The sequence below is a fragment of the Myotis davidii genome, unplaced genomic scaffold (genome assembly GCF_000327345.1).
Source record: "Myotis davidii unplaced genomic scaffold, ASM32734v1 scaffold281, whole genome shotgun sequence".
Lineage (NCBI taxonomy): Eukaryota > Metazoa > Chordata > Mammalia > Chiroptera > Vespertilionidae > Myotis > Myotis davidii.
The window spans coordinates 3,502,758-3,526,127 of NW_006293784.1; the positions used below are offsets into that span (position 1 = coordinate 3,502,758).

At 41.5% G+C, this 23,370-nt stretch overlaps 1 protein-coding gene across 5 annotated transcripts in view; it reads right to left on the reverse strand.

Moving 5' to 3' along the window:
* Positions 1-23,370, reverse strand: part of DAAM1 (dishevelled associated activator of morphogenesis 1) — a 155,737-nt gene that overhangs the window by 27,196 nt on the left and 105,171 nt on the right. For 3 of the 5 annotated variants that reach the window (XM_006767659.2, XM_006767660.2, XM_006767657.2), the window contains exons 5-17: positions 18,305-18,399; positions 16,011-16,344; positions 15,314-15,424; positions 15,104-15,207; positions 14,751-14,817; positions 14,402-14,519; positions 13,839-13,977; positions 13,494-13,552; positions 10,222-10,409; positions 9,404-9,703; positions 8,990-9,097; positions 2,595-2,624; positions 1,482-1,588 (exon numbers count right to left, since the gene is read on the reverse strand). In XM_006767659.2, coding sequence (XP_006767722.1) covers positions 1,482-1,588; positions 2,595-2,624; positions 8,990-9,097; positions 9,404-9,703; positions 10,222-10,409; positions 13,494-13,552; positions 13,839-13,977; positions 14,402-14,519; positions 14,751-14,817; positions 15,104-15,207; positions 15,314-15,424; positions 16,011-16,344; positions 18,305-18,399 — 1,760 coding nt within the window. The remainder of the gene's footprint in view (positions 1-1,481; positions 1,589-2,594; positions 2,625-8,989; positions 9,098-9,403; positions 9,704-10,221; positions 10,410-13,493; positions 13,553-13,838; positions 13,978-14,401; positions 14,520-14,750; positions 14,818-15,103; positions 15,208-15,313; positions 15,425-16,010; positions 16,345-18,304; positions 18,400-23,370) is intronic. The other 2 variants (XM_006767661.2, XM_006767658.2) reach the window with 1 other exon arrangement.

A 23,370-nucleotide genomic window follows, 5' to 3' on the forward strand; every position in this document is an offset into this window, starting at 1 on the left:
GAAAAGAAATAAAAAAAGAATGTTATTTGTAAAAGAAACTGACATAGCCCCAGCTGGATAGTTCAGTTGGTTGAGCGTTGTCATGTACACCAAAAAAAAGGTTGTGAGTTCAATTCCCAATCAGGGTAGACATGGGAGGCAACTGATCAATGTTTTTCTCCCACATTGATGTTTCTCTCTCTCTCCCCCTCCCTCTAAAATCAATAAACATATCCTCAGGTGAGGATTAAAAAAACTGGAACAAAACAGACTGTACACCCAGAAGAAAAATAAGAGGCCTTCAATTGCTTTCAGTGGTGTCTTCCTGAGCATGTGATTGGGGAGCAAATGTGGGGATATACAGGGCCTGGCCATTAACACAGCGTCCCTTCTTCCAGAGGCAGAAAGGAAATGCTAGCTAACAGGATGGTTCATGTTACCTCATCAGTTGTATTAAAATTCAGGGATCTCACTAGGCTTCAATTTCTCTTTCACTAAAAGAAACATTTGGTCCCTGGAGCAATATATATCTGGCTAACAATCAAGCTTCTAGGCTGAAAACCAAGCAGCAGCTTTTTGTGTTAAAAGAAACTTATTCTAAGACCCTCTAAAAACTCAGGACTCCTACTTTCTCTCTTCCCTCTCCCTGAAAGAGAAGTCACCTGACACCAGCCTCAATGCATATACAGCATTCTTTCTGGAATGCAACCAATGGGACTTACACTTAAAGCCTCAAAATTCAGGATTCTTTACATCTTCATTCCCCTCATAAGCATTAGGTACTTTTGCCTGATGTGAAAGTCCCCTTTAGAGAAAAGAAGAAACTAGACCCAGACAGGTTACTAGAAATACCCTAGACAACCTGAAGTGACAATCAGATTCCAGGCTCCCAAATTTCCTTTCTTCTTTTCAAGTTCCAAGGTCGAGATGGTTCACTAGTTATGAGAAAGATTTCTGAACATTAGCTGAATTAGTTACATTAGCATTTCATTGAGGTTTGAGATTTACATATTCTTTTAGTCATAAAAATGTTCAGAAAGAGCATGAAATCATATAACCTTGAAGTATAAAAAGATGACTACAGAAAGGAAAATTAAAAAAAAAAAAGAAAAGGTTCATCGTTAGTCCTGATTCTGTGACAGTGTTTACTCAACAGCCAAAATATCTCTGAAGCCAAGAAGTATGTATAAATAAAAGTAACGTCCATTTTACAGGCTAATTGAGGGGGAGAGGGGGGAACATACACAAACATGGACTTGGGAGGTTCTGCTTTTTAAACTTAGGAGTCTGTGGAAATTAAACTCTAAGACAGTAGGCAACCAGCTCTGACAGATTCCACTGGGAGAGTAAGCACCACACTTGTCCTCACCTTAGCAGAGAGTTAGTCCGAAAAATAGTATCTCATAGAGTTGAGGTATAAGAACAAGCGAAAACACGTATTTTGGAGCCACATGATAGAGAAGTTGGTCCTACCAAAAATGTCTATTCAACGTCAACAATACCTTGATAGAAGGATGTTGCAATTCTGAGCTCTCCGACCATCAATCACCGAAAGCTCTTTGACTTTTAGTTTGGAACTCAGTGTGTCATCGATGGCATCTGCTTCTTTCTATAAAGAGCATGAGAGAAATCAATCACAGTCAACCAGGGACACTCCAGCTTCAGACACATACTTTCCCTGCGTGCACACGTGCGCGCGCACACAGAGACACACAGGCAAAGCTGAGATGGTGAGGGGGGGAGTGTAGGAGGGTGACGAAATTGAAACAAAGACTAAAATCTAGTAGACAAAGGGAAAATAAGAAGCCCTGACCACCCACATTTGAAAAAGCATTGTTTGGAAGAACAAAGTGCTCCCAAGTTGAAGATGCTACGCGTGCATACATTGCCAGCGAGTGGTGCCCTCCTTTTGTCCCCCAAGCCCCGAGGGACAGCAGACAGACTGTCACTATGAATCAAGCTCAGCTGAGGCCTGCCATTGCTGGTCCGGCCATTTGTAGGGCAGATTCACCCCACAACCGCTTGCATCCTAAGCACTTAAAAGGCTGAACAATGAAGACCCCAAACGTCATCATGTGCAACAGGAAGCTCCCAAGCCCAGATGGTACCTTTCATTACCCTGGAGCCTGATGGACAGCTCCAGGCATTAGTCCAATTACTTGAGTTAACAACGAAACACTATTTGCAACCCTGCTGCTGTGCAGAAAGCTGTAAACAATGATGGCCAGTCATTGCTTACGGTGGGAGAAGCATAAAACAATCATATATAAGATACTGTTTGAGTAAGCTGGACATCAAGGTGAAAACATAGACTAACTAGATAAATAGCAAGTTTAATATTATCAGAGGTCAGTATCCATTTATAAAATGTAAGGAGCTCTGGAATTGTGTAACAGCTTAGGAAACAAAGATGACGTGGAATTTATACTAAGAGCACCATGTGAACAAACTTAGCAACTGTCTTTTGTCGTGATGAGATTCCAGCTAAGAATTGAAACCCAACATGAAATTACCTAGGCATTGTTACACTATCTGAACAAAACGAGGTAACAGACTTTTCGAGCTTTTAGTGAGCTGGTTTACACTAAACGAGGTTCAGGTAGTAGCTCACTTACCTGCTTGGAGTTACTGCTCACAAAGAAGTCCTACAGCCACGGCAGAGGCATGGGAAAGGCAAATCAGATACATGCAGCTCAGAAACCACAGCAACAAAGGGGGTAAGTCCAGGAGATCAGGGAGGGGTGTAAGAGGTGACTACGCTCCTAGGAGCAGCAATGAGGGTGAATGAAAATGAGAGAGCCTTGCGGAAAATACAAATAAGGGCATGGTACTGAGCATTCGGGGTAGAGAGACGGCATGGCCACACCTCATTTTCACTGGTGGAAAATCAAATTGAGAAAGGAATTTAAATACCCGGGAGACTCAAAGTTGGGAAAGGAACCACATCCTGTTTGAAAGGACCACTGGGCTCCATTGATTCAACATGATTTTTACTTGAAGTGAAAAAAAAAATCAATTGAATCAACTTAAGGAAATTATTCCCATTATTATATACTACTACATATATATTTGGTAAAAGCAATTTCTGTCTTCTTGTATCACAAGGAAGGATTATGAAAAGACAAAAGACTGGTTCAACAACATAGGTCAGTAGTATTAACCCTCAGTGCCCATAGGTGCGACAGGGAGGGAAAAGACAGAACTCACTAATTGAGAGACAATAAGGGATCTGTGTGGTGTGTAGTCATCGGTGGCCCTGTCCCAACTGCCTCAGGGCTGTTTCTAGCATACAAAGGTCAACAGCCTCTTGAAATAGTCCATAGAAAAGACTTGGAATGAAGAAGAAAAGAGGAAGAAGTAATTGACACATTATGAGAAAGTCACAAATTTCTTTATATATTCTTGCCATGATGGAATGAATACAGCTTCGGTGTGCAAAACACACCCCAGTTTTTGGACCAACCGCTAGCACAACCAGCATTTGTTCAGCAAATTCCTTAAGGCCTCACTGGTTCTGGCAGTGCCACTAAGGCCAATTTTACGCAGATGGGCAGCTTCATAGATAGCATCCTTGAGGGAAACAAAATGCCCCCTCCCCTGGCTCCACCCTGACACGAGGGACTGCTTTTCTAGAATGGCATTAAAAAATCATTGATAACCACGCGAAAGCTTCTCCTCTGATGTCAGTTTTCTCCTGTCCTTGTAATTGTCAATTTTTCTACTGTAAAACTCCTTAGGACTTGTTCCCTGTAAAAGCAGTTTCTCCTTTCAAGGGCAGAAAGAACTATGATGACGTGAACTCCTTGAGGCCTTACCCTACTTTTCCCTTTTTTTATTTTTGTTATTTAAAATATATTTTTATTGATTTCAGAGAGGAAGGGAGAGAGAGATAGAAACATCAATGAGAGAGAATTATTGATCAGCTGCCTCCTGCACGACCCCTACTGGGGATTGAGCCCACAACCTGGGCATGAGCCCTTGACTGGAACCGAACCTGGGACCCTTCAGTCCGCAGGCCGACGCTCTATCCACTGAGCCAAACCGGCTAGGGCTCCCTACTTTTCTCTTTTAAAGAGACAAGCTGCTTAGTTGAATTTACATCTGGCTCTCACTGTCTGGCCTTCAGAAAAGAAACTTCTGAAAAGTTCTCTGGCAACTCTCCATAAATTCCCACCATCAGGAAATGGAAATTTCTGACCTCTACTGTCATGGGCTATGGAATCAAGCAACTATCAATAACTAGCTGGTATTGGTGCTCAGTCTGTCCGTAAAATGGGGTCAACAACTGGATTACTAGTATGAGGATTAAATGTGATAATGCATGTAAAGCATTTTGTACGATGCCTGACACACAGTTATGAGCTCAGGACTTGGAAGCTATCATAAAATTATCTTGCAAGCTGATGATCAAGTCCTTTTCTTCTCCTACTGTCCTGCTTTCAGCTGAGTTGAACAGTCGGTCCAGATCTCCCCTTTGTAAGCAGCGGCAGTAATAAGTGCAACAATTAATAGCTAAGTAATGCGTCTCATCTTTCCAGGGGAGGGGATGAGGAATGCCATGGGAGAGTTTGGTTAATTGTTAGCCTTACGATTCCCTTCCTTTAAAGAGTGCTTGAATCATCACATTTTAAATAAAATCACAAAGTTTATTAGATGGGGCATGACAAAAATAACAATGTTTCCAGGTCTATTTCAAATAAGTTAACATTCTTTTTGAAACCTTAAATTCTTCACTAACTGGCTTGAACCAAACTTGACAGAATCATTTATCTTTGGCTCCACCTAACAGGCTGCCTGATTTTTCTAGATGATTTTTTGGTGTAGAGTTTTGGGCTTGGAATATAAATAGGAAGTTGGGATTTGCATTTTCAGGAACTAGTGCTGATAGATTCTTATAGATAGGGTTCCACAATGAAGTAATGACTCAACAGTTCTCAGATAATAAATGAATGGGTCTTAATCTTTTTGAGGTTGAGATTCCTTTGTAAATCTGATAAAAGCTGGGATCCCTCTCCAGAAAAATTGTATACACTGATGTTTATATAAACCCTGCACTTGATTAACTCTTACCATGCAGTCCATTACAGACTCTACCTTATACTTTAGTCTTAAGAAAAATCATCATTTACAATTTTCTTTTCAGTGTTCAAGGACCAAGATTATTGAAATATATTCCTAAATCACATAATTTTTCAATGTGAAAATGAGATAAACAGAATGAAACATGTAAAAAGAATAAAAAGGAAAATTATTTGACCATTTGTAAGTATCAGAACCATTAAATGTTCTGAAAGGGACCCCAAGAATGATCTGTGCATTGCACACTGGCAGGAGAGATCAGGTTGTGGAGCCTGAGACACAGTTACCCTTTGTTCCCTAAATCAGAGCAGAGAGGCTTTGAGATATTATTCTGCGGGCTGATAACAGGACCTATAAAGAAGGGGTGTCCTCAGGCAAAGAGCAGCGGGGAGGAATGAGATAGTGAGCTGTTAATTTATTGCCACAAAGATATGACTCCCTCTAGTCTAGGTAAATGTCAAGTTCATTTCCCTCTGTCCAACTGCATGGACAGGGAGAATGAATTTATAACATCGCAAGATAAATTTCCCACAAAACCAAGATGAATATTGTTTAATTGTATGTGAAATAGTATTACTACACAATGCACTACTTTATATAATAAAATAAGCCTTTTGTGGCTGGCCTGTGTAATATAGTTTTAATGAGGAAAAGAGCTTTTGAGATTCAAAAAACTGACTTTCAAATGAACTTTTGGAATGTGAGCAGGGGAATAACTGCACACTATTAAATTCCATTTTATGTGGCGCGTAAGCTTATATAATCAGCCCTGCACACCTTTGATATCCACACTGAAAAAAGGCCTGAATAAGAATGGTCTTATTCTTAAAACTGCAGTTAAAGAAAATCCTTTGCAAAACCCAACCTTCACAATGAATAAAACCATGGCATAAGAACAACGGGAAGAGAAGAATTATGCCATTTGTATACTTGACTGTGCTACCTGTTTGGACACTGAGTATACACTAAGCCATTTTTTAATTATCTGTGAAATAGGAATAATACTCACTTCATAGAACTGGTGTGAGGATTAAATTCAAAAATAAGTATAAGAGCTCCTTGAGAACTAACTTTAGGGTTGATGAGACTGGGAACTCCATACCAAAACTGATTATCGTCTTTTAGCCTACCTTACTGTTATTTAAAGATTTCCCTTATCTCTGCTTTTATTCTACAAGTTGCATTGTAGGCCTGCGTAACCATTTAATACATTTGTATCATTTGAAATACTTCTTATATAAAGCAGACAGTATAAATATTTGTCCTGCTTTTAATGATACAATATTTTAAAAAATCAAATGGAGCATATCTTGTGCATGTGTATGAACATATATTTATAGAAAAATCTCTCCTAATGTCATTAATTAATATTCATCTAAATTATACTGATCTGATATATATAAATATTTCCCCCCCTCCTCCCCAAATCTTCCTCTGTGCAATGTTCCTGTTGCATGCACACAGATAATGGCTTGCATGAGTTCCTTTCCTCTCTGAGAAATTTATTTGGCCAAATCAACTGGCTGAAGTACTAGTATAGGGAATTTGACCAAGGTCTGTTTTTCTTGTTGTTATTTTTTATTTAAACTCTGGAGGGAAGAAAGAGGAGATACCATAGGAAAAATAGGCTCCTAGTATTCATTTGGGAGTGGAAAAGAAAGCAGCTCAAGTGTGATAATTATACAATACTCTGAGACTAGCGGACAGTCAGCGACAGGCAGCCTGTTTCCTTTATTCTGTCTACAACTTCTCACTAGAGTGCTTGCATCTTCCGATTTTCTATCTCTCTACGTTCAGTAAATTCAATGAAATGGCTCAGATTTCCTTCATTTGGGAAATATATTTATGGCTTTCAAGTTCTCATCTCAAATTCTTGAAGCAAGAGGAGAAACATGCTTGAACCAAGCTGAGCAGGTGTGTTGAAACTTTTCTCCAGGAAGTGCTATTGAAAATGGCACCAATGGTTCTACTTGCCAGTCTCCTTAGTGGTAAGTACAACTGAAATGTGCCAGTCTAGCCTGACTGCAATGACTACTGATTAGTTAAACAGTGACTGGTTGCTAGGAGACAATTGCCCAATGCCAGGCTTTCTGCAACCCTGTCTCCCAGAGCTCTTAAGAGCTGTCCACATATTTGTCCCAGAGCATTTTGGCAGCATCCTTTCACACCTTCTGCTGAAAGCCAGTTAATTATGAGTCTTGTAAACTTGGGTCTTTCAACCACCTGCCTTCATAATAAATGCAAGCCACATGCTCAGGCTTGAATAGCATCATTTGGAATAACTGCTGTTTTCCCTTCCTTTAATTTACTTCCCAAATCCTCACCTTCAGCAACCAGAATGGACCAGTATTACTAGTAGTAACTGAAACTAAAGTAGGAAATCAATGGGCCATGTAATGAGGTCAGAAAATTATTTGACTTTCCCAGGAAATCAGCTAAACTGTCAAGGCCCAGAGAATACCTTGCTGTGACAGCAGAGGGAGGAGACCCTTGCCGCCGATCAGGGATGAGTCTGCGCTGAGCACATGCTGTATGAGGGCTCTAAACACACCCTTTACTTGAAAGGTCAAGTGTCTCGCTTCCTGGTGGACAACGTCCTATCTTCCTGTTCCTCATTTTCTTTAATGGTGCACATGGTATTGCCCAAGCTTGCCTTCACACTTACGTCTGGTACCAGCTAGTCCTGTTTTAAGGTTATGCGGCCACGCCAGGCAACACTTGCGTTTTTGCACACTTCTAGAATAGCATTAAAATGCACTGCAGAGAGGCTGTCCCTCTAAGTGAAAATATTCTGGCTAACGGACATACCCACTTTTCTTTTCAATGGCAGATGTAGTCAAGGCCATTTTAAAAATAACCTCCCTCATCTTTTGTGTCCTCTCCCAGCTGCAGGTATCTTCTCGCTCGGTGCAGGGCAGTTCTGCTTTGAGAACTCGTTCCCAGGCACCAGGCCAGGCCTAAGCAGACTAGGAAGTGTGCTGCTTGTTTGAGGAGACTCAACTCTGGCATGATTCATTCAGGAGCGAAGGGCCTCCCAGCAAAGCCCGAGGAATGCCCCTGCCTGGCAGATGCACAGCACCCGAGTGCTCCTTGTTTAAGCCGCACTCCGCTTTCCTCATCATTTCCCTCCTACAGTCACCCTTAAGGATCTTCCTTCTCACACTCGGGGACTTCATTTTTCCCTTCCCAGGTCTCTGACTGCCTGACTGGGACCCCACTCCACCTCTTCCTTGTTCTTCTGAAACGCTGAACCTGGCCACCTTGCTGTGACCTCTTCTGGTCCACGTGAGAGGTACCACGCATACATGATGGGAGTTCATGGATCACATGCTCTCACCACTATCACCAGGGCTCTGCTCACTTCCCAAAGCTTCCCTGGTCCTAGTTGTAGCCCCGCGACCTGCGCATTTGCTCAGCCTCCCAGCCCCACTCTGAGTCGATTGTGTTCATGACATAATAAAAACTTCTCTAGGCTCCAGCTAGCTGCCAAATTACAGCCATTCACCAACCCCCAAACTTCTAAAGGTTCCATCTATTTGAAAAAAGCAGTCTGCTTCTGATAATAACCATCTGATATGGTGTGTTTTTTTCCCAAGTCAGATAAACTAAAATGGCTTCAGAGAGAAACATTATTTTGGCTAAACAAGTTAATATACAGAACTTCCACCAGTGGAGACAAGGTCTTGGACACACACCAGGGTATGAAGCTCCCTAACAAGAAGCTTATATACCTTTGACATGTTCACACACACGCACTGACAGGCACACACGTGTGGACACATACACCATGCTGCTTTGCAGGAACATGCAGGGTAGACCCAACAGCCTAGAACTAAGATGCCTATCATGGCATGGGTATGGCAGGTGGCCCAGAGATCATGCGTGAGGATGTGTTTTTCCTCTGTAGCATCTGGAAGGCATGTGCTGTTACCTGCTGTCTTTGGTAGGCAGAGAAAGTTCGTTCCAGGTCTTCAAGATCTAGAATTTTGAAGACTTTTGAATCATCAATTTCAGTCCATACTGTTCCTTCCAGCTTGTTCTGCAAACATTAAGTTAATAAGCACTAGGGTTTACAGCTATACACAAAAAGAACAGATGTGGTTATATTTTAAAATGCTGCTATCCCCAATTTTTCATTCTACCAGATGCTCAAAGTGAGCTGGCTTCCAACAAGGTGCCATTTATTTCAGAAGCTTTATCACTTAAATATCTAAGCTGGTGAGAAGCCCGAATCCATACTAGAAAATGAAATCACTTAACAGCCAGGGCTGTGTCCCCTTTCTGTGACAGCACCATGAGCTGCTAATGACACCCATTGGAGAGGAGAGGGGGATCAATGGCTTACCTCTGGCAGCTTGGACCAGTTGAAGGATTTCAGGGCGTTGGTGGGCTGAGGAATGTTCTTCTTCTTTAGTGCCAGACCCAGTGGAGCACCAGGAGGGGGCATGATCCCCCCCAAGGGAGGAGGCCCCGGGGGAGGGGGAGGCCCCCCTGGGGGTAGGGGAGGAGGAGGAGGAGGAAGCACTCCTCCTGGCAGAGGTGGGGGTGGTGGGGGAGGAAGGAGAGACCCTGGCACAGAGGAGGGAAAGGGTGCCCCTGGGGCCCCAGGCGAAGGTCCACCTGGGACTGAAGCACAGACAGCCCTCTGCAAAGATAAACATAGGAAAAGAGATCAATGGAAGAAGTAAATTCACTGGATGATTTTGAGAGTCTGACACTTTGCCTGAAATTACAGAGGAATTCTGAGCATGTGGGACCTAAGGGGCAGTAAGGCCAACAGACCTTCCAAGGCCTTGGTGGACTCTACTGCGTGGGGCCTTTGTATTTGGTGCTCTGGTGCTTCCATGCAAAGTGTTCACACACTTCTCACTTTTGAACCATTGTCCAGTTGGGTTTTCTGGAAATCAGTTTTTATTTTAAAAGGCTAATGGGACTTCCCTTGATCTTATTAGAGGATTTGTATTTAAAAAATGCACACTCCAAATCACCTCTGCTGCCCAGACTATAAGATAGCAGAGGGGGCGAGTCTCACAACCATGCAGTAAATCGGGGAGCTGGTTCAGGTTTTCTCCCTGAGTCAGGAGCTGGCGACTTAGGATGACTTAGGACGAGGGGCTCAGGGACAGATTCTGGGAGGGCGGAGTCTCTGCCTGTGGTCCTCACCCTGCTGAGCTCATGCAGCTGGGCTGTCAGATCCGCCACCTGCTGCTTGACTTGCTTATGCTCAGTGGTCTCCTTTTCAAGCTTCTCTTTCATTTTATTTAAGGTCTGCATCATCTCCTCCTTCTCTTGGGTCTTGGCGTCACATTCTCTCTCTTTCTTTTCCAATTTCTGTTGTAGCTCATTGTGCTCTGCATAGGAAACAGCCAGACATGAAAACCAGGCTCTCTTCAAAGCCGAAGCGTCTTCTCTACAAAGAAAACTGAGGATGGGAAGGTTCTTTATTAGGTAAATATTCCTCTTCTCCATCAAGGGGAGCGGCTTGCGGGCGCAATGGTGTTCGTACTTAGAGGGGGCTTCAGATGAAGAACTTTATTCACTACATTTTCTAAGAGATGGAGGAAGAGACCCTAGAGCCACAGCTCTTGTGCAGGAGAATGGTGCCTGTTTGGAACTTCATTCAGAATCCTGTCATAGACGTGGCCCTTCACCGACACTCGGGAAAATGAGTATCAAAAGGGCCTCTTCACAAATTAGAAATGAAGAGAGAGGCCCAGGGTTGCTTAGCTAGCTTTTCTGGCTTGTGTCTGACTCACAGAGGGGCTGAGAGGGAGGATCTTGCACTGTGAGGAAATGCTGCTGCCAGACCAGTGTTTGTACCAAAGCAGCCATTTCTTCCACCCCCCTCGGAAGGCTACTTGGACTAGAAGAATGTTATGCTTCTGGCAAATAGTTCTTAAAACTTGTGAAAACAAAGGTTATCATCTCAGCATTAAATATCTTTAGGGCGGTGGTACTGGCTGACCATGAGAGTCACCGTCCTATGGGGAGAAAAGTAGCTGCTCTCATGTGTAGTTTTACTGATTCCCAGCCCTGCTGGAATCAGCAGTAGTGCTTATCTGCATTGCCAATATGCCGGCCGCTCTAGCGCTAATGGGAGTGATGGGCTTTGGAAAAGAGGACTAAAGAAGTTTAGACTGCAGGTCTTCATTTCCAATACTTGGTCCCAATTACAATCCCTATTCTTTTTATATCAGTAAACCCACTAGAGAGATAACCCACTGGGGCAGAGCTATATAGAGTTGGTGTCTATGTCCAAATTTGATCACACATTGAAAATTTTGCTTTCTCTGTCTCTTACTTTCCCTCTTGAGTCCACCAAGATCAGACTTTGCAGAGAAGGGTTCAAGACACCCAAGTCCTTGGCTTTTACCAGCCTTGGAGCAAAGGTAACGGTTAACCCACTTTTACCACTTTGGGCAGTCAGACACATCTGAAAACTCCCTCCCTGTCTCCCCTTTTCCTTCTTCTATCTCCGTTTCATTCCTGTCTGACAGCTGTAAGATTCGACTCTCCATCACCAGTCATTAGCCTCTGACATCTGGCCTCACCCCAGAACCGCCTGAGGGAGTAACATCTCAGAAACCCAGACTCTATCCCAGAAAGTCTCTTCTACAGGCTGGGGCAGGGCTTTGGGTCTGTGGTTTCCAAATGCTCCCTAGATGATTCTGATGTAATGCCAGGTTTGGTAAGCTCCAGACTAAAGGATTCTCTCCACAAATGGCATCCATTTATCATCCATTTACTAAGTGTTTACTCAGTGCTCACTGGGTGTGCTGCACAAGAGGATTCTCCCCAGATATGCTCCCCCTTTCAGGGCCACGGAACTTCCTGTCTCCTCACAGCCTCCACCCTCTGACTAACTCATCAACACGTGCCCTCTTTAATACAACTTTGCTACTTGAAGCTACCAGAACAGAGTTTTATCTACTATGTCTCCTTTCACTCCCTTCCCTTTACCTCGCTTTAAAACATCCTGTTCCTCCTACTGACCGTGGCCATTTTCTCTGTATCACCGCAGCCTACAAAAGTCCCTGTCATTTATTGTGCAACCGGCATGTGTTGGACATGATGCTTCAGTCCTTACATTCTTTTTGTCAATTAATCTTCACAGCAACCCTGTGATTTAGGTTTACTCTTCATTTTTCAGAGGAGGAGGCTGGAGAAGAGATCAGGGCTTAGCCTACCCACACAGTCAGGGGCAGAGCTGAGACGCAGACCCAGAGCCCAGCACATGCCTGACACACACAGGAGCTCAGTGAGTATCCATGGAATGAGTGATTGAATTACCGCAAAGCTCTGTCCTCAGTTCTCTCATCAACTTGCACACCTGAGTCTCCATTCTTTAAGGGTGTATCCCTAAAATACCACTCATTGATCATTTTCTTTTGATATAATTTCTCTTTACTATTTTAGTCAATGTTCCTTTTTTTTTCTATAGAAGTTTCTAGAATTTATTTCTAAAAATGGATGTGCAACCTTACTTTTTGGAGAGCAATCTGAATTCATATGAGGAACTTGGAATATTACAGAACTTCACATTTGGCGTTTTCCCCTATCAGTGTGGCCCTGCCCTTCTGCTCAATGGAAAAGAACAAATGTGACAAGAGGGAAGGAAATGCTTCTGCAGCTCTTGGATCTTCTTTTCAACACTCTTGGCGTGAGTGCTCTTGTGTTTCACTGGCTGTGACTGAGTAACGTGGACAAGGAACAGGAAGTCAATTAATACTGGCTGGGAGTATGACTGTTTTCTCAAAGGGGCCAACTTTAATTTGCTAATATGAAGGAGGAGAGAAAGTTATACCCATTCTGTGTGAGGCTAGCACAGCATGGGCACAAATGACCCTCCTGTCATCCAATGCTTACTATTACTATCAACGACATATCCAAATACTCACCAGTAGCTGGCCTGTTAATGTCACATAACACATATATCTACAAAGGTCAGTGTTCCTCTGCATGATTTCTCTCTTTATAACTGGTGCTAAAGTGAGGTCATGTGAAGAATTGGGCTGCTGAAACCAAGTGCCCGTGTTTCTCTTTAAAATTCTGGGCAATCCCTGGTGTTCCTTAGTATATTTCTAACAACCCAGTGTGCTTTAAAGAGCAACTATGCAGTAGGAGATGGGCTAAGAAGACTAATAGTCAAGAAAATTTTAATTAAACACTAAACAGCAAATTCTTCAAGCTTTTTCAAAAAACTTATATGGTTATAATAAAAGGATAAAATTTGGGAAGTAGCATGACAATTAAAATAGCATAAATTCAAGAAAAACCAATACAAAATGCCTTTAAGACATGAAAAAAAAAAAAGACTTATGCACTAAGGTCAATAAGATGCATCAATGTAAATTCCTAAAATATACAGAAAGCAGAGTTAGTTGCCCAATAACAAATAATGTAGCCTCTTCTCTTGTCAGGGCCTCATCATTTACCTTTTCTCATTTTTTCTGCTTGTTCTTTCCACTGCTTGACTTCATTTTCATTAACCAACCTGTGTAATAGTTAAAGTAGCATTCATTAGAAAACTCACAAAAGGCCTGCTGCTAAATGCATGCTCTCTAGGTACAAACAATCTGCTGCAGAGAACCCCTCAGCATGCTTGATACACTTGGCAATCCAGACGAGACTTAGATATAATACACGTGTATAGCAAGGAATTCCTATTTAACCTCTAAAACATTTCAGTTCTCCCAGCTGCTATTTTAAAGTAGGATTAAAATAAATGTCTTACAACTGACACTATTATCTTACAGACAGCAAAGTAAGAAGAAACTTACATCCGTACGACATTCTTAATATTAAAGTTTTCCAAAGGCGTGGAGTCAGGGTCCTGTCCTTTGTCATTCTGGATAACTATTTGCTGTATAATTCTATCTAGTAGGAGCCAGTACTGAACGGTATTGCCACTTCTCTTGTCTACAAAAGAAAACAGTGGTGGAAAATACTTCAGGTTATTTCTCAACTAGAATGAATATTTTTTCAACATGATCACCCGAAGGCCCAGCCTTGGAACCAGAGAGATGTTAACATCTGTACCTACGCTTCCCAGAGTTTCTGAAATTCAGACCTGCGATGATCATTTACTTACTTGAGAGGAACTCTCTACCCTTGTCTATGTGTGTTGTAAGGTATATATTTATTTTAAAAATCAAAGCAAGTTATAATTAATTTCATTTTAAGAACTTCACAACATCACATAGGCTGTGTGGAGAGACACTGGGCTGTCACAAAACCAAGGTTTGAAATCTCTGGTGTGAACCCAACCTAATCAGCATGTCCGGAAGACACATCCCTTTGGATGATGCCCAAACACTGAGGAATACGTATCACAAACACTCACAAGGCATTTGGAGGCAGTGGTGCAGGATAGACATGAAGTGAGGGTAAGCTTCACTGTGGGTCAGCCTCTTCCTGGTCAGCTCAAACATCTGAGTCGCACTTTTTGTGTCTATGTGAACCTATTTCACATGAAAAAGAAATTTAAGTCAAATACCCAAGTTCCTCAGTTCCCACAATGCAAGGTACAGAAGCTCAGGCAAACAGAAGCTCATCCTGCCACTTAGGTAGCAGAGCAGAACTCTGATGTTGCCTTTAGGTCACACTGCTGCACGCTGGCTCTACAACACATGTTGCAACGGGGGACTCCGTGAGCTCATGAGTCAAGTCAGAATAATTGTAAGCCCACATACCAGTTCAAATCTTTTGGCAAATTCTAGTTCATCTTCATTTCGGAGCATTTCAAAAAAGTCTAAATGCCTGAAAGACAATTAAAGAGATGCTATTAAAACACCCTACAAACACGGGCACACAAGATTCAAGTCTAGGAAATGGATTCAGGGCTAGTGCCAAAACCTACACTAAGTGCTCCACACAGTGTGCTGCTTCTTTCACCAAGAAAGTCTTAACATAATAAACAGCATTAGCCGAGTTGACATTCTGGTGCAAGTACCTTGTGTCACGGACAGGTTACAAGTAGTTGATAGAGTGGCACTACACGCAAGGAGAAAGCACGGACTGTCTCAGACCGTACAGCTTGACTTACCTATCTAAGGTTGAATTTTCATGTTCCCTTAGTTTATCTATGACAGGCTGAATTCCTAACATCAGAAATTCATAGCGCAGATGAAGTCTAAAGTCCAAACTTTCCTGAAAGTAAAGGGGTGATACAATTCATATTTACCTTTTTAGAATAGGCAGTAATCTTTCAAAAAATATTCTTTAATAATATATGTTTTTTGCATAAGGTCCTTACCACGCCTGCGCCTTGGCTCAGCACTGCATTGATGAAGGACATGATGGCAGTCTTGAGACTCACTTCATCCCGGTACCGCCCTGTGCTTTTATCCAAGTCATTAATTAATGTCTACCAAGGATACAAATACAAAAACAAAGGACCGAATCATTACTAACCTTCCACTCATTTTATTAGAAGTTAATTTTTAAAATCATGTGCTTAGTCAGAATCACATTGATCCATAGAAAGCCACTTTTTAAAGAGTAGGCCTAAAAACTCTTTCAAAATTCTGAATATCATATATGTTCATATAAAAATGCATACAAAATATAAAAGACTGCTTCGTTAACTCTGCTTGCTTCTTCCATGTGAGTATAATTACGGTGACATAATCTCACTGTTTAGGCTGCTGCTAAACTAAGAAGGGCAACCTGTAAAATTTTCAGGGCACATCCCATTTAGCGGATTCAAAAGATGTGTGCTCTATCGTGTGTAGGAACCTGGGTCACATTTTCAAGTTCAGTAAATCCAAAACCCCGGATCAATTATAGAAAGCATACTCTACTCGCTGGTCCTAAAACCTAAGAGGAAAGAAATGTTTGACGTCATGGTGTAAGTAATCACCACCAAGGAAATCTCAAGTTATGTTCCCCGCTCAGTGCCAGGAGAGGACCTGACAGAGGGGGAATGAAGAAGGGGAGAGGGACACACCCACCTGAAAGCGGGTTCTCTCGCTGGCGTACTTCTGGTAGTGCAGCATGGCCTGCAGAACCTTCTTGTGGCCCCCGGGAACCAGGCACACGGCGCCCAAGATTTCCAGCACAGCCACCTTCGTTTTTATGTTCTCTGTGCTCAGACTCTGAGCAATTACATTGATACTCTCAGAATGAGCCAGGACATGAGCCCGACCTTGAGAGTTGTTCATGAGTGCTTTTATACATCCAATGAGAGAGGTATGTATGCGAGACTCTGAGGTCTCGTAGTCCATGGTCTTTAGAAAGTTGAGAATACATGACAGGCCATCCAAGTCGATGAATCTGGTTACAAACCTGTCAGGAGGAGGTTAAAATGTGTCAGACTTAAGTCTCCTTAGAATTTTGTAATCGCCCTTAATGGAAAAGTTTAGGGGGTGGGTGGGGAGCAGGAGAAAGGAAGAAGATGCAGTTCCTAAAGTACCAAAAGGCTTACACCGATGAAGTCTTCTGAATTCCTGGCCTCTTCCTCGACACAGACCCAGTGGTCAAGTCTAACCAGAAGTGTGAAAAAAATCTCCACTTGAGGTAAACAGATCTCAACTGACACAAAGAACCAATTATCAGATCATATAGCCACAGAAAATCAGGAGCAAGAAGGCACTCAGAACATTTGTCTTAGGTTAAGTTATCTGCTGATCCTATGAGTACCCAGTCCCCATGCACTTTTATGTACTAACCACTGACTCAGGCAGGTCCCCTATCAATGAAAGTCAAAGAGAATCCTTAAAATTCAGGATATTTGCTTGTCAAACAAATACAGAACCCTAAGGTTCTGTAGCAAAATCCTTCTTTTGTATTGCATGCTACTCAGAATCCAAGTACATAAAATAGTAAAAGCAACACTTTATCACCGTATATCAATTTTATTGATATTTATGGTACTTATTTACTGTAATTTCAATCAAGAGTAATTCAGAATGTACATCTGCATGTTAAGCCTCTAAAAAGTTCAGAAATAACATAACCTGTTTATCTGACTACCCTAGAAATTTCCAAACTTATTTAGTCTTGGATACCCACTGACATCTGAGAACACAGAACACACACGGAGGGACACACTGATCTAGGCTAGAAAACCTCTGTCAGACAACTACATAAGAGTTTTGATGAGTCAGTAGGTTTTTCTTAGTTAGCATTTTATAGTCAAATAAAGGAAATATATCTTTATCTTCCAGCCTTTTCACCCAAACACACGACCCAGATATAGCCAAGCTAGTTAAAACCAGTTGGCTTCATTCCTAGCACTTGTGCTAATGAAATGTGCCGGTAAGCCCAACACCTCAGCAAACCTTAGAGGCATTGATGGAAAATGAAGGTGTGGGAGGCGCACAGTGAAGATGATTGCCCATCCTCTTTTCAGTAACAGTGTTTTTGAGATATATAACTCAAATGCCATAAAATTTACACTTTCAAATGAACTATTTTGTGATTTTTAATATATTCCCAGAGTTGTGAACCACTGCCACTCTGTGATTTTAGAACACTTTATCAATTTAATCATCTCCAAAAGACTATTTCCCCTTCTCCCCAAACCCGGGCAACCACTAAACCGTCTGTCTCTGTGGACTGGCTCTTCTGGATAGTTCCTATAAATGGAATCATATAATACCTGGTCCTTTGTGTATTGCCTTCTTTCTTCACATTGCACCAATATTTTCAAGGCTCATCCATGTTGTAGGATGTGTCAGTACTCCATTTTTTTTATGGCTGAATAATCCATTTTATGGATATATAATATTTTATTTATTTATCCATCAGTTGACAGAATCTGGGTTGTTTCCACTTTTTTGCTATTATGAATAATGCTGATATGAACATTTGTGTGTAAGTTTTTTGGAGGGTACTTTTTTCATTTCCCTTGGCTATCTATACATTATGGAGTAGAATTGTTGGGTCATGTGGCAACACTATGTTTCATTCTCACCAGCAATTAGTGAGGGTGGCAATTTCTCCACATCCACACCAACACTTGTTAGTCTCTGTTTTTTATTTTATTTTATTTTAGCCATTTTAATGGCTGCTTGCATATCTTTTAATTGAAGGAAATCAATTTATTGAATGTTCAGTGGTTAAAGTATTTTATCCATGGTTCAATTACATGCTTTTAACTGAGGACTTCCTCAAAAGTTTGGCTGTTGCAGGGGGAAAAAAGGAATTAGAAAGAAAAGAGAGTAAGAAGGGCTAGAGGAGAAGAGTAGAAGAAAAAAAGAAAAGTAAAGAGACAAGTAGTATATACTACCTAGGAAAAAATTACCTCATTGGTTTTGTCCTTAGTGCTGTCTTCAAGCTCTCTATAGTTTTACTTCTTTCTTCTTCTTCTTCCTTCTCTAATGCGAGCAGAGATTTTCTCTATACAAAGAAAACTGAGGTTACTTTATCCAATTCTATATTTGAATTATGGTATAAACAAGGCAAACCCACAGATTACATGCTACTATTACTTCTAATACAAATAAATAATTAATCTGTAACAAAGATTTACTACAAGCCAAAATGTGGAGCAAACGCCAAGAATTCCACATATTTGTTATCTCTACTAAAAGTTAGTTATTTCCAATTTTAAATAAAGCTTTAAGGCAATGTTTAGAAAACTTAATAGAGATTAAGTTGTCCAAATGTTTGTGTAACTATTCTAAAACCGCACTTTGATGAGATATTACTATTTATATTAGATAGAAAGAACAGCGAACCTGTAGTTAATAACAACATTCTGACAATTAAAGTTAATAACATTATCACACTATCAAGCTGAGGTGGGCAGCAATCCTCCCACCCTATCTCTCCCATTCCTCAGACGAAAAGTATAGTCCTTTACATTTGTGGTTCCATCAAATATTTTTAAAAAGGAAGAATTAAATTGGACCTGATACTATGATGGACAATTCTTTCTACGATGGAAATGCTTAAGTTTTAGAAACAACTCAACATCATTTGGCAATTAGGATATGGAGTGTGTGTGTGTGTGTGTGTGTGTGCACTCTCCCTTCCCAGGGATCTGCTAGAGCACTGCTTCTCAATCTTTAACGTGGATATGAATCATCTGGGCATCTGTTGAAATGCAGGTTCTGAGTTGTTTGGTCTGGGGTGCAGCCTAAGAGGCTGCATTTCTGACTAGTTTCCATGCAATATGGATGCAGGTCTGTGGGCCTCACTTGGAAGAACAAGGTCCTAAGGAAGCAGATCTCAGTTGGTATTATAAAGTCATGAATGCTAATAAGCTTACAGACTTGTTAAAAAGTCTTTTCCTTTCCCTCACCCCATAACCCCCTAGTTCAGTGTTTCTCAACATTCTGGCCCTTTAAATACAGTGCCTCATGTTGTGACCCAACCATAAAATTATTTTCGATGTTACTTCATAACTGTAATGTTGCTACTCTTATGAATCATAATGTAAATATATGATATGCAGGATGGTCTTAGGCAACCCCTGTGAAAGGGTCATTCGACCACCAGAGGGTTTGCGACCCACAGGTTGAGAACCGCTGCCCTAGTTGTATTAGAAGTATCCCAGGTCTTCTGGGCCCAGGTGCCTCTACACATGGAATCACTGGTCCCTTGCCTTCATCCTACTCTGTACACGGGCTTGGCTAGTCACAGTCTTTTCACCTGTTACCAATTCTGATAAAATGTGCGGTTGGGAAACAGGGCATTGAAAAAAAAGTTTGCCTTTCATCCAATGTGTCGCAATGATCCAGTCTCTTCCTTTCTTTCAGGAAAACAAATCATCAAGGGAAGACTTTGCTTAATTATTTTCTAGTTAACAGTATCAGCGTTAAGGAACTAGATGTTAATTAAAGTCTAACTTTGACTTCACAATTACGAGGATAAAGCCCAAAGCAAACATAAATATCAGTATCATTTATGGCAACTGAAATAAAAATCAGTAAAATCTTGTTTTTAAGCTGTTATTGTTTCTGCTAAAGTTGTCCTCTTGCTAGTGATGCATCTGGACAGCTGTCACCAGAGGGTGGCTGGGAAGAACTGTGTGCAGAATAGTCAGTGAATTCCTTCACAGCTCTATGAGACCCATCCTCTAGAAAATTCAGCACAAATCCAGCCAAGTATGTTTAATCTCCCAAGGCACAGCTGAACTCTACACTCGTAACCCCTTCCCCGGCAGAAACGTGTATACACGTTTTCACAAAATGTTCTTTTTTCAGTCGTTGACGAGTATACTCGTCTAAAAACTTTACCTTCAAAAACCAGCTACATACGTACCATTCTAAATAATTTCATCTAGAAACTCTCTGAGGAAATACTATTCTTAACCACAAAAATGGGAAGAAAAAATAATTACAAACTGTTTTCATAACCAGCATCAAAAATACTATATAGAACCAAAATAAAAAAATTAGTCTGAAAAAGAAACGTTTTTAACAAAAAAATTATTGGGGAAGGGGTTAAGCAATCCTTTGACTCTGCAGCTCAGAATCAAGCCTTTTATGAACATCACTCCTTGTTCCTAAGCTTAATCACACAAAAGAGTCCCCAAATTAAAGACTACTCACATTTTTTATTATGGTTCACTAATACTAAGAGAATTGGCACACATTTATCTTAACCTTGAAGAGGGTGGGACATATAAAAGCACACTACATTGAGTCTCTCCCTAGTAGAGGTGGGAGATTTAAGAAAAGTCAAGAAAATTAAATTGGAATTTTTTCCAATATAAGGACCATTACTTTCCTCTCAAAACAAAACACAATATCCTATGTTTTATATGTGACACAAGATTTAAATCTAAGATTGCTTCCTGTATTGAGAAAGCAGAGGATGTAGATGAACCTAATATACTGATGGGACTTTTCAAAATGAAATGATTTATGGCAAGTCTCACGTTTCTAATCTTCACATTTAGGAAGAAGGCTCATTTGCAGCTTTTTATAGAAGAGGGGGTATGCCTACATTTCTGCAGATGGCTGCTACACCAAACATCCAGTATGCGGGATAGGCTGTGACGCTCTGTGGGTGCCCTGCTCACATGAGAAGTGGGCAAAGACTGTGCACCCTGGCAGAGGGTCTGGCCAAAGCTGCTACAGTATTCACTGGAGCATGCGGGTCTGAGAGAAAGGCACAGGCACAGAAACCCTTCCAGGCTGGGAGTCAGGAACCAGGCTCCGGTTTGGACATTTCATTGGTGTGAAATCAGTAAGCCGGCAGGCTAAGCACACTGAGTTCCACCTCACACCCTTTCACCCTAAGAGTGTACAAAGTCACACACCGAGAGTCCAGGTCCTTCTGCAACCTATTGGGCTGCACTTTTATTATTCCATTTTTCACTCTTCAATGGATCATTCAGGGGTCCTCTAAAGAACAAAGCATCCTTGTTAGGAGGCTTACGTAAGTAGCTGAACTTGCTCCACAAACGGCTTCACAAACTAGTAAGTGCTGCAGTCCTTGACCTGGACTGTTTATCACTCTCAAGGCATTAAAGAAAACAGATGCCTGCCCCGCCTCAGAAAACTTGGGAGTGGGGAATGGGGAGGGATTCCGAGGCCTCTTTTATGGGTTTTTAACCCAAGTTAGTGAGAGGCAAATTGGAAAGGAGTCTTTCAGCTCAGGCTGATGGGTTTAAATTCCAGCTTTACCACTTCCTAATTAGATGAGCTTGGGCAAGGTAACCTTTCTGAGTCTCAGACTCCTTATCTATAAATAGCACTTACAGCATAGGGTGCTTGTAAGTCTTTAAAACAACATGTAAAGTGCCTGTATACTTCTTGTCATAAGATGCACACTCAAAAGCCGTAGTCGCTACTGATGCTGAAGGCAAAGGATGATGACAATGGATAAATGCCCCTCAAGAATTTCCTAGTAAAGAGCCAGAATCTGGCTGCCATGCCATAAAAGGACTGAACAAACTGTGTGCCTCCCAGTCCCCGGGAAAACGCCTCAGGATTCGGCTGTGTGTTGTAGGCATCCTCTAATACTGTTACCAGAGCGATTAGCCAGAACTATGGGAGGAGGTGGCGCAACAAGTGTGCTGAGGAAAACAGAATATCCAGCAGAGTTTCTGGTCTTATCAGGCCTCCTTACTTCTTTATGCATGCAGCAGTTCTCTGGTCTCACTAATTCATAAACTGTTAACGCCTTTGACATTTAACCCTGGAAAGACACTGGCTGGGTCCTTAACGGAGCATTAGAAAGCTTTGCTAGGTGTTTAACACAAAAAATAGCAAAGTGACTGCCAATTTAATAGCCTTGAGATTCTCTTGGAAAGAAAGCAAATATAATTTAAAAATATACACAATGTCCAAGGACTGGATGAGGAGAAAAGAAGGCTCTTGATGGAGGCCACACACGGGCACATCACGGACCCCCCTAGAGCAGGAAGGGAGCCCAGGTGGACACGGGACAGGCATGGATAAGTCACTAAAAGACCAATTAACCTAATGGTCCCAAAATATGAAGGAAAAATCCATAGTGTTTAGTGCTTCTCCATTTATGGAAGTGAATTCATTAACAAAGAAACAAGTGCCCCTGTTAGCTATCAAACAATGGTGACTCCATTAGAATGAAAGACAGCCTGCCCAGCAGGTCCTTTTTTCCCTAACAGCAAAGAACAAGAATTCAGAAAATAACCTTTATAAGAAGGAAATGTAAATGACTCTAAATTATTAGGGTTTAGGCAGAAGCATAGAAAATCCCTGATAGCCACCACAAGCCTCACATTCTGCTAACATATTCATGCAAATGCTGAAATTGCCCTTTTCTCACCTTTGCCCTTGTGGAGGATGCCTTGAATGAGGAAGATTTGGGAGTTACTTTCTATTCTTTTCTGCTGTACTTTCTGAGTAGAAACCCTTGGGGCAGAAGCCTCTATGAAATTTAGCCTTGTTCACATTTACCGGGCTGTTTATTATTCACTGTAGGACAGCAGAAGCATCTTCAAAGGAAAATCCAGAAAGGAGGAAGTTGCTAAAAGTCAAGGCCTCTGAAAGTTTAGCAAAGTGTGAATGATTCACATATTCTGGTCAGTTTTTAACTTTTGCAGCAGCAGCAAAATGTTTGCTTTCAGCGATAAGAAACTAATTTTCCACAAGCACTCTGGGGAAGGCAAGGAAGAAAGAGGTAGAAGAAAGCATTATGGAAGCTATCATCTGTATGGACAGTATAAACTCAAAGCCGAATCTAACAGACTGGTTCTTAAAAGCATGAGTGTGTCCACTGAGGCAAAGGCCGTGTTCTACTGTGGGCAACCTCCTCTTGTTATCATCAGGAAGGGGATTTAAGCTCCTAAGGCTAAAAGCTGATGACTTGTTTTCCACTACATATTTCCGCTGGGATCAATACGTGCCCCTCAAGCTGCTCAGAATGCCGACA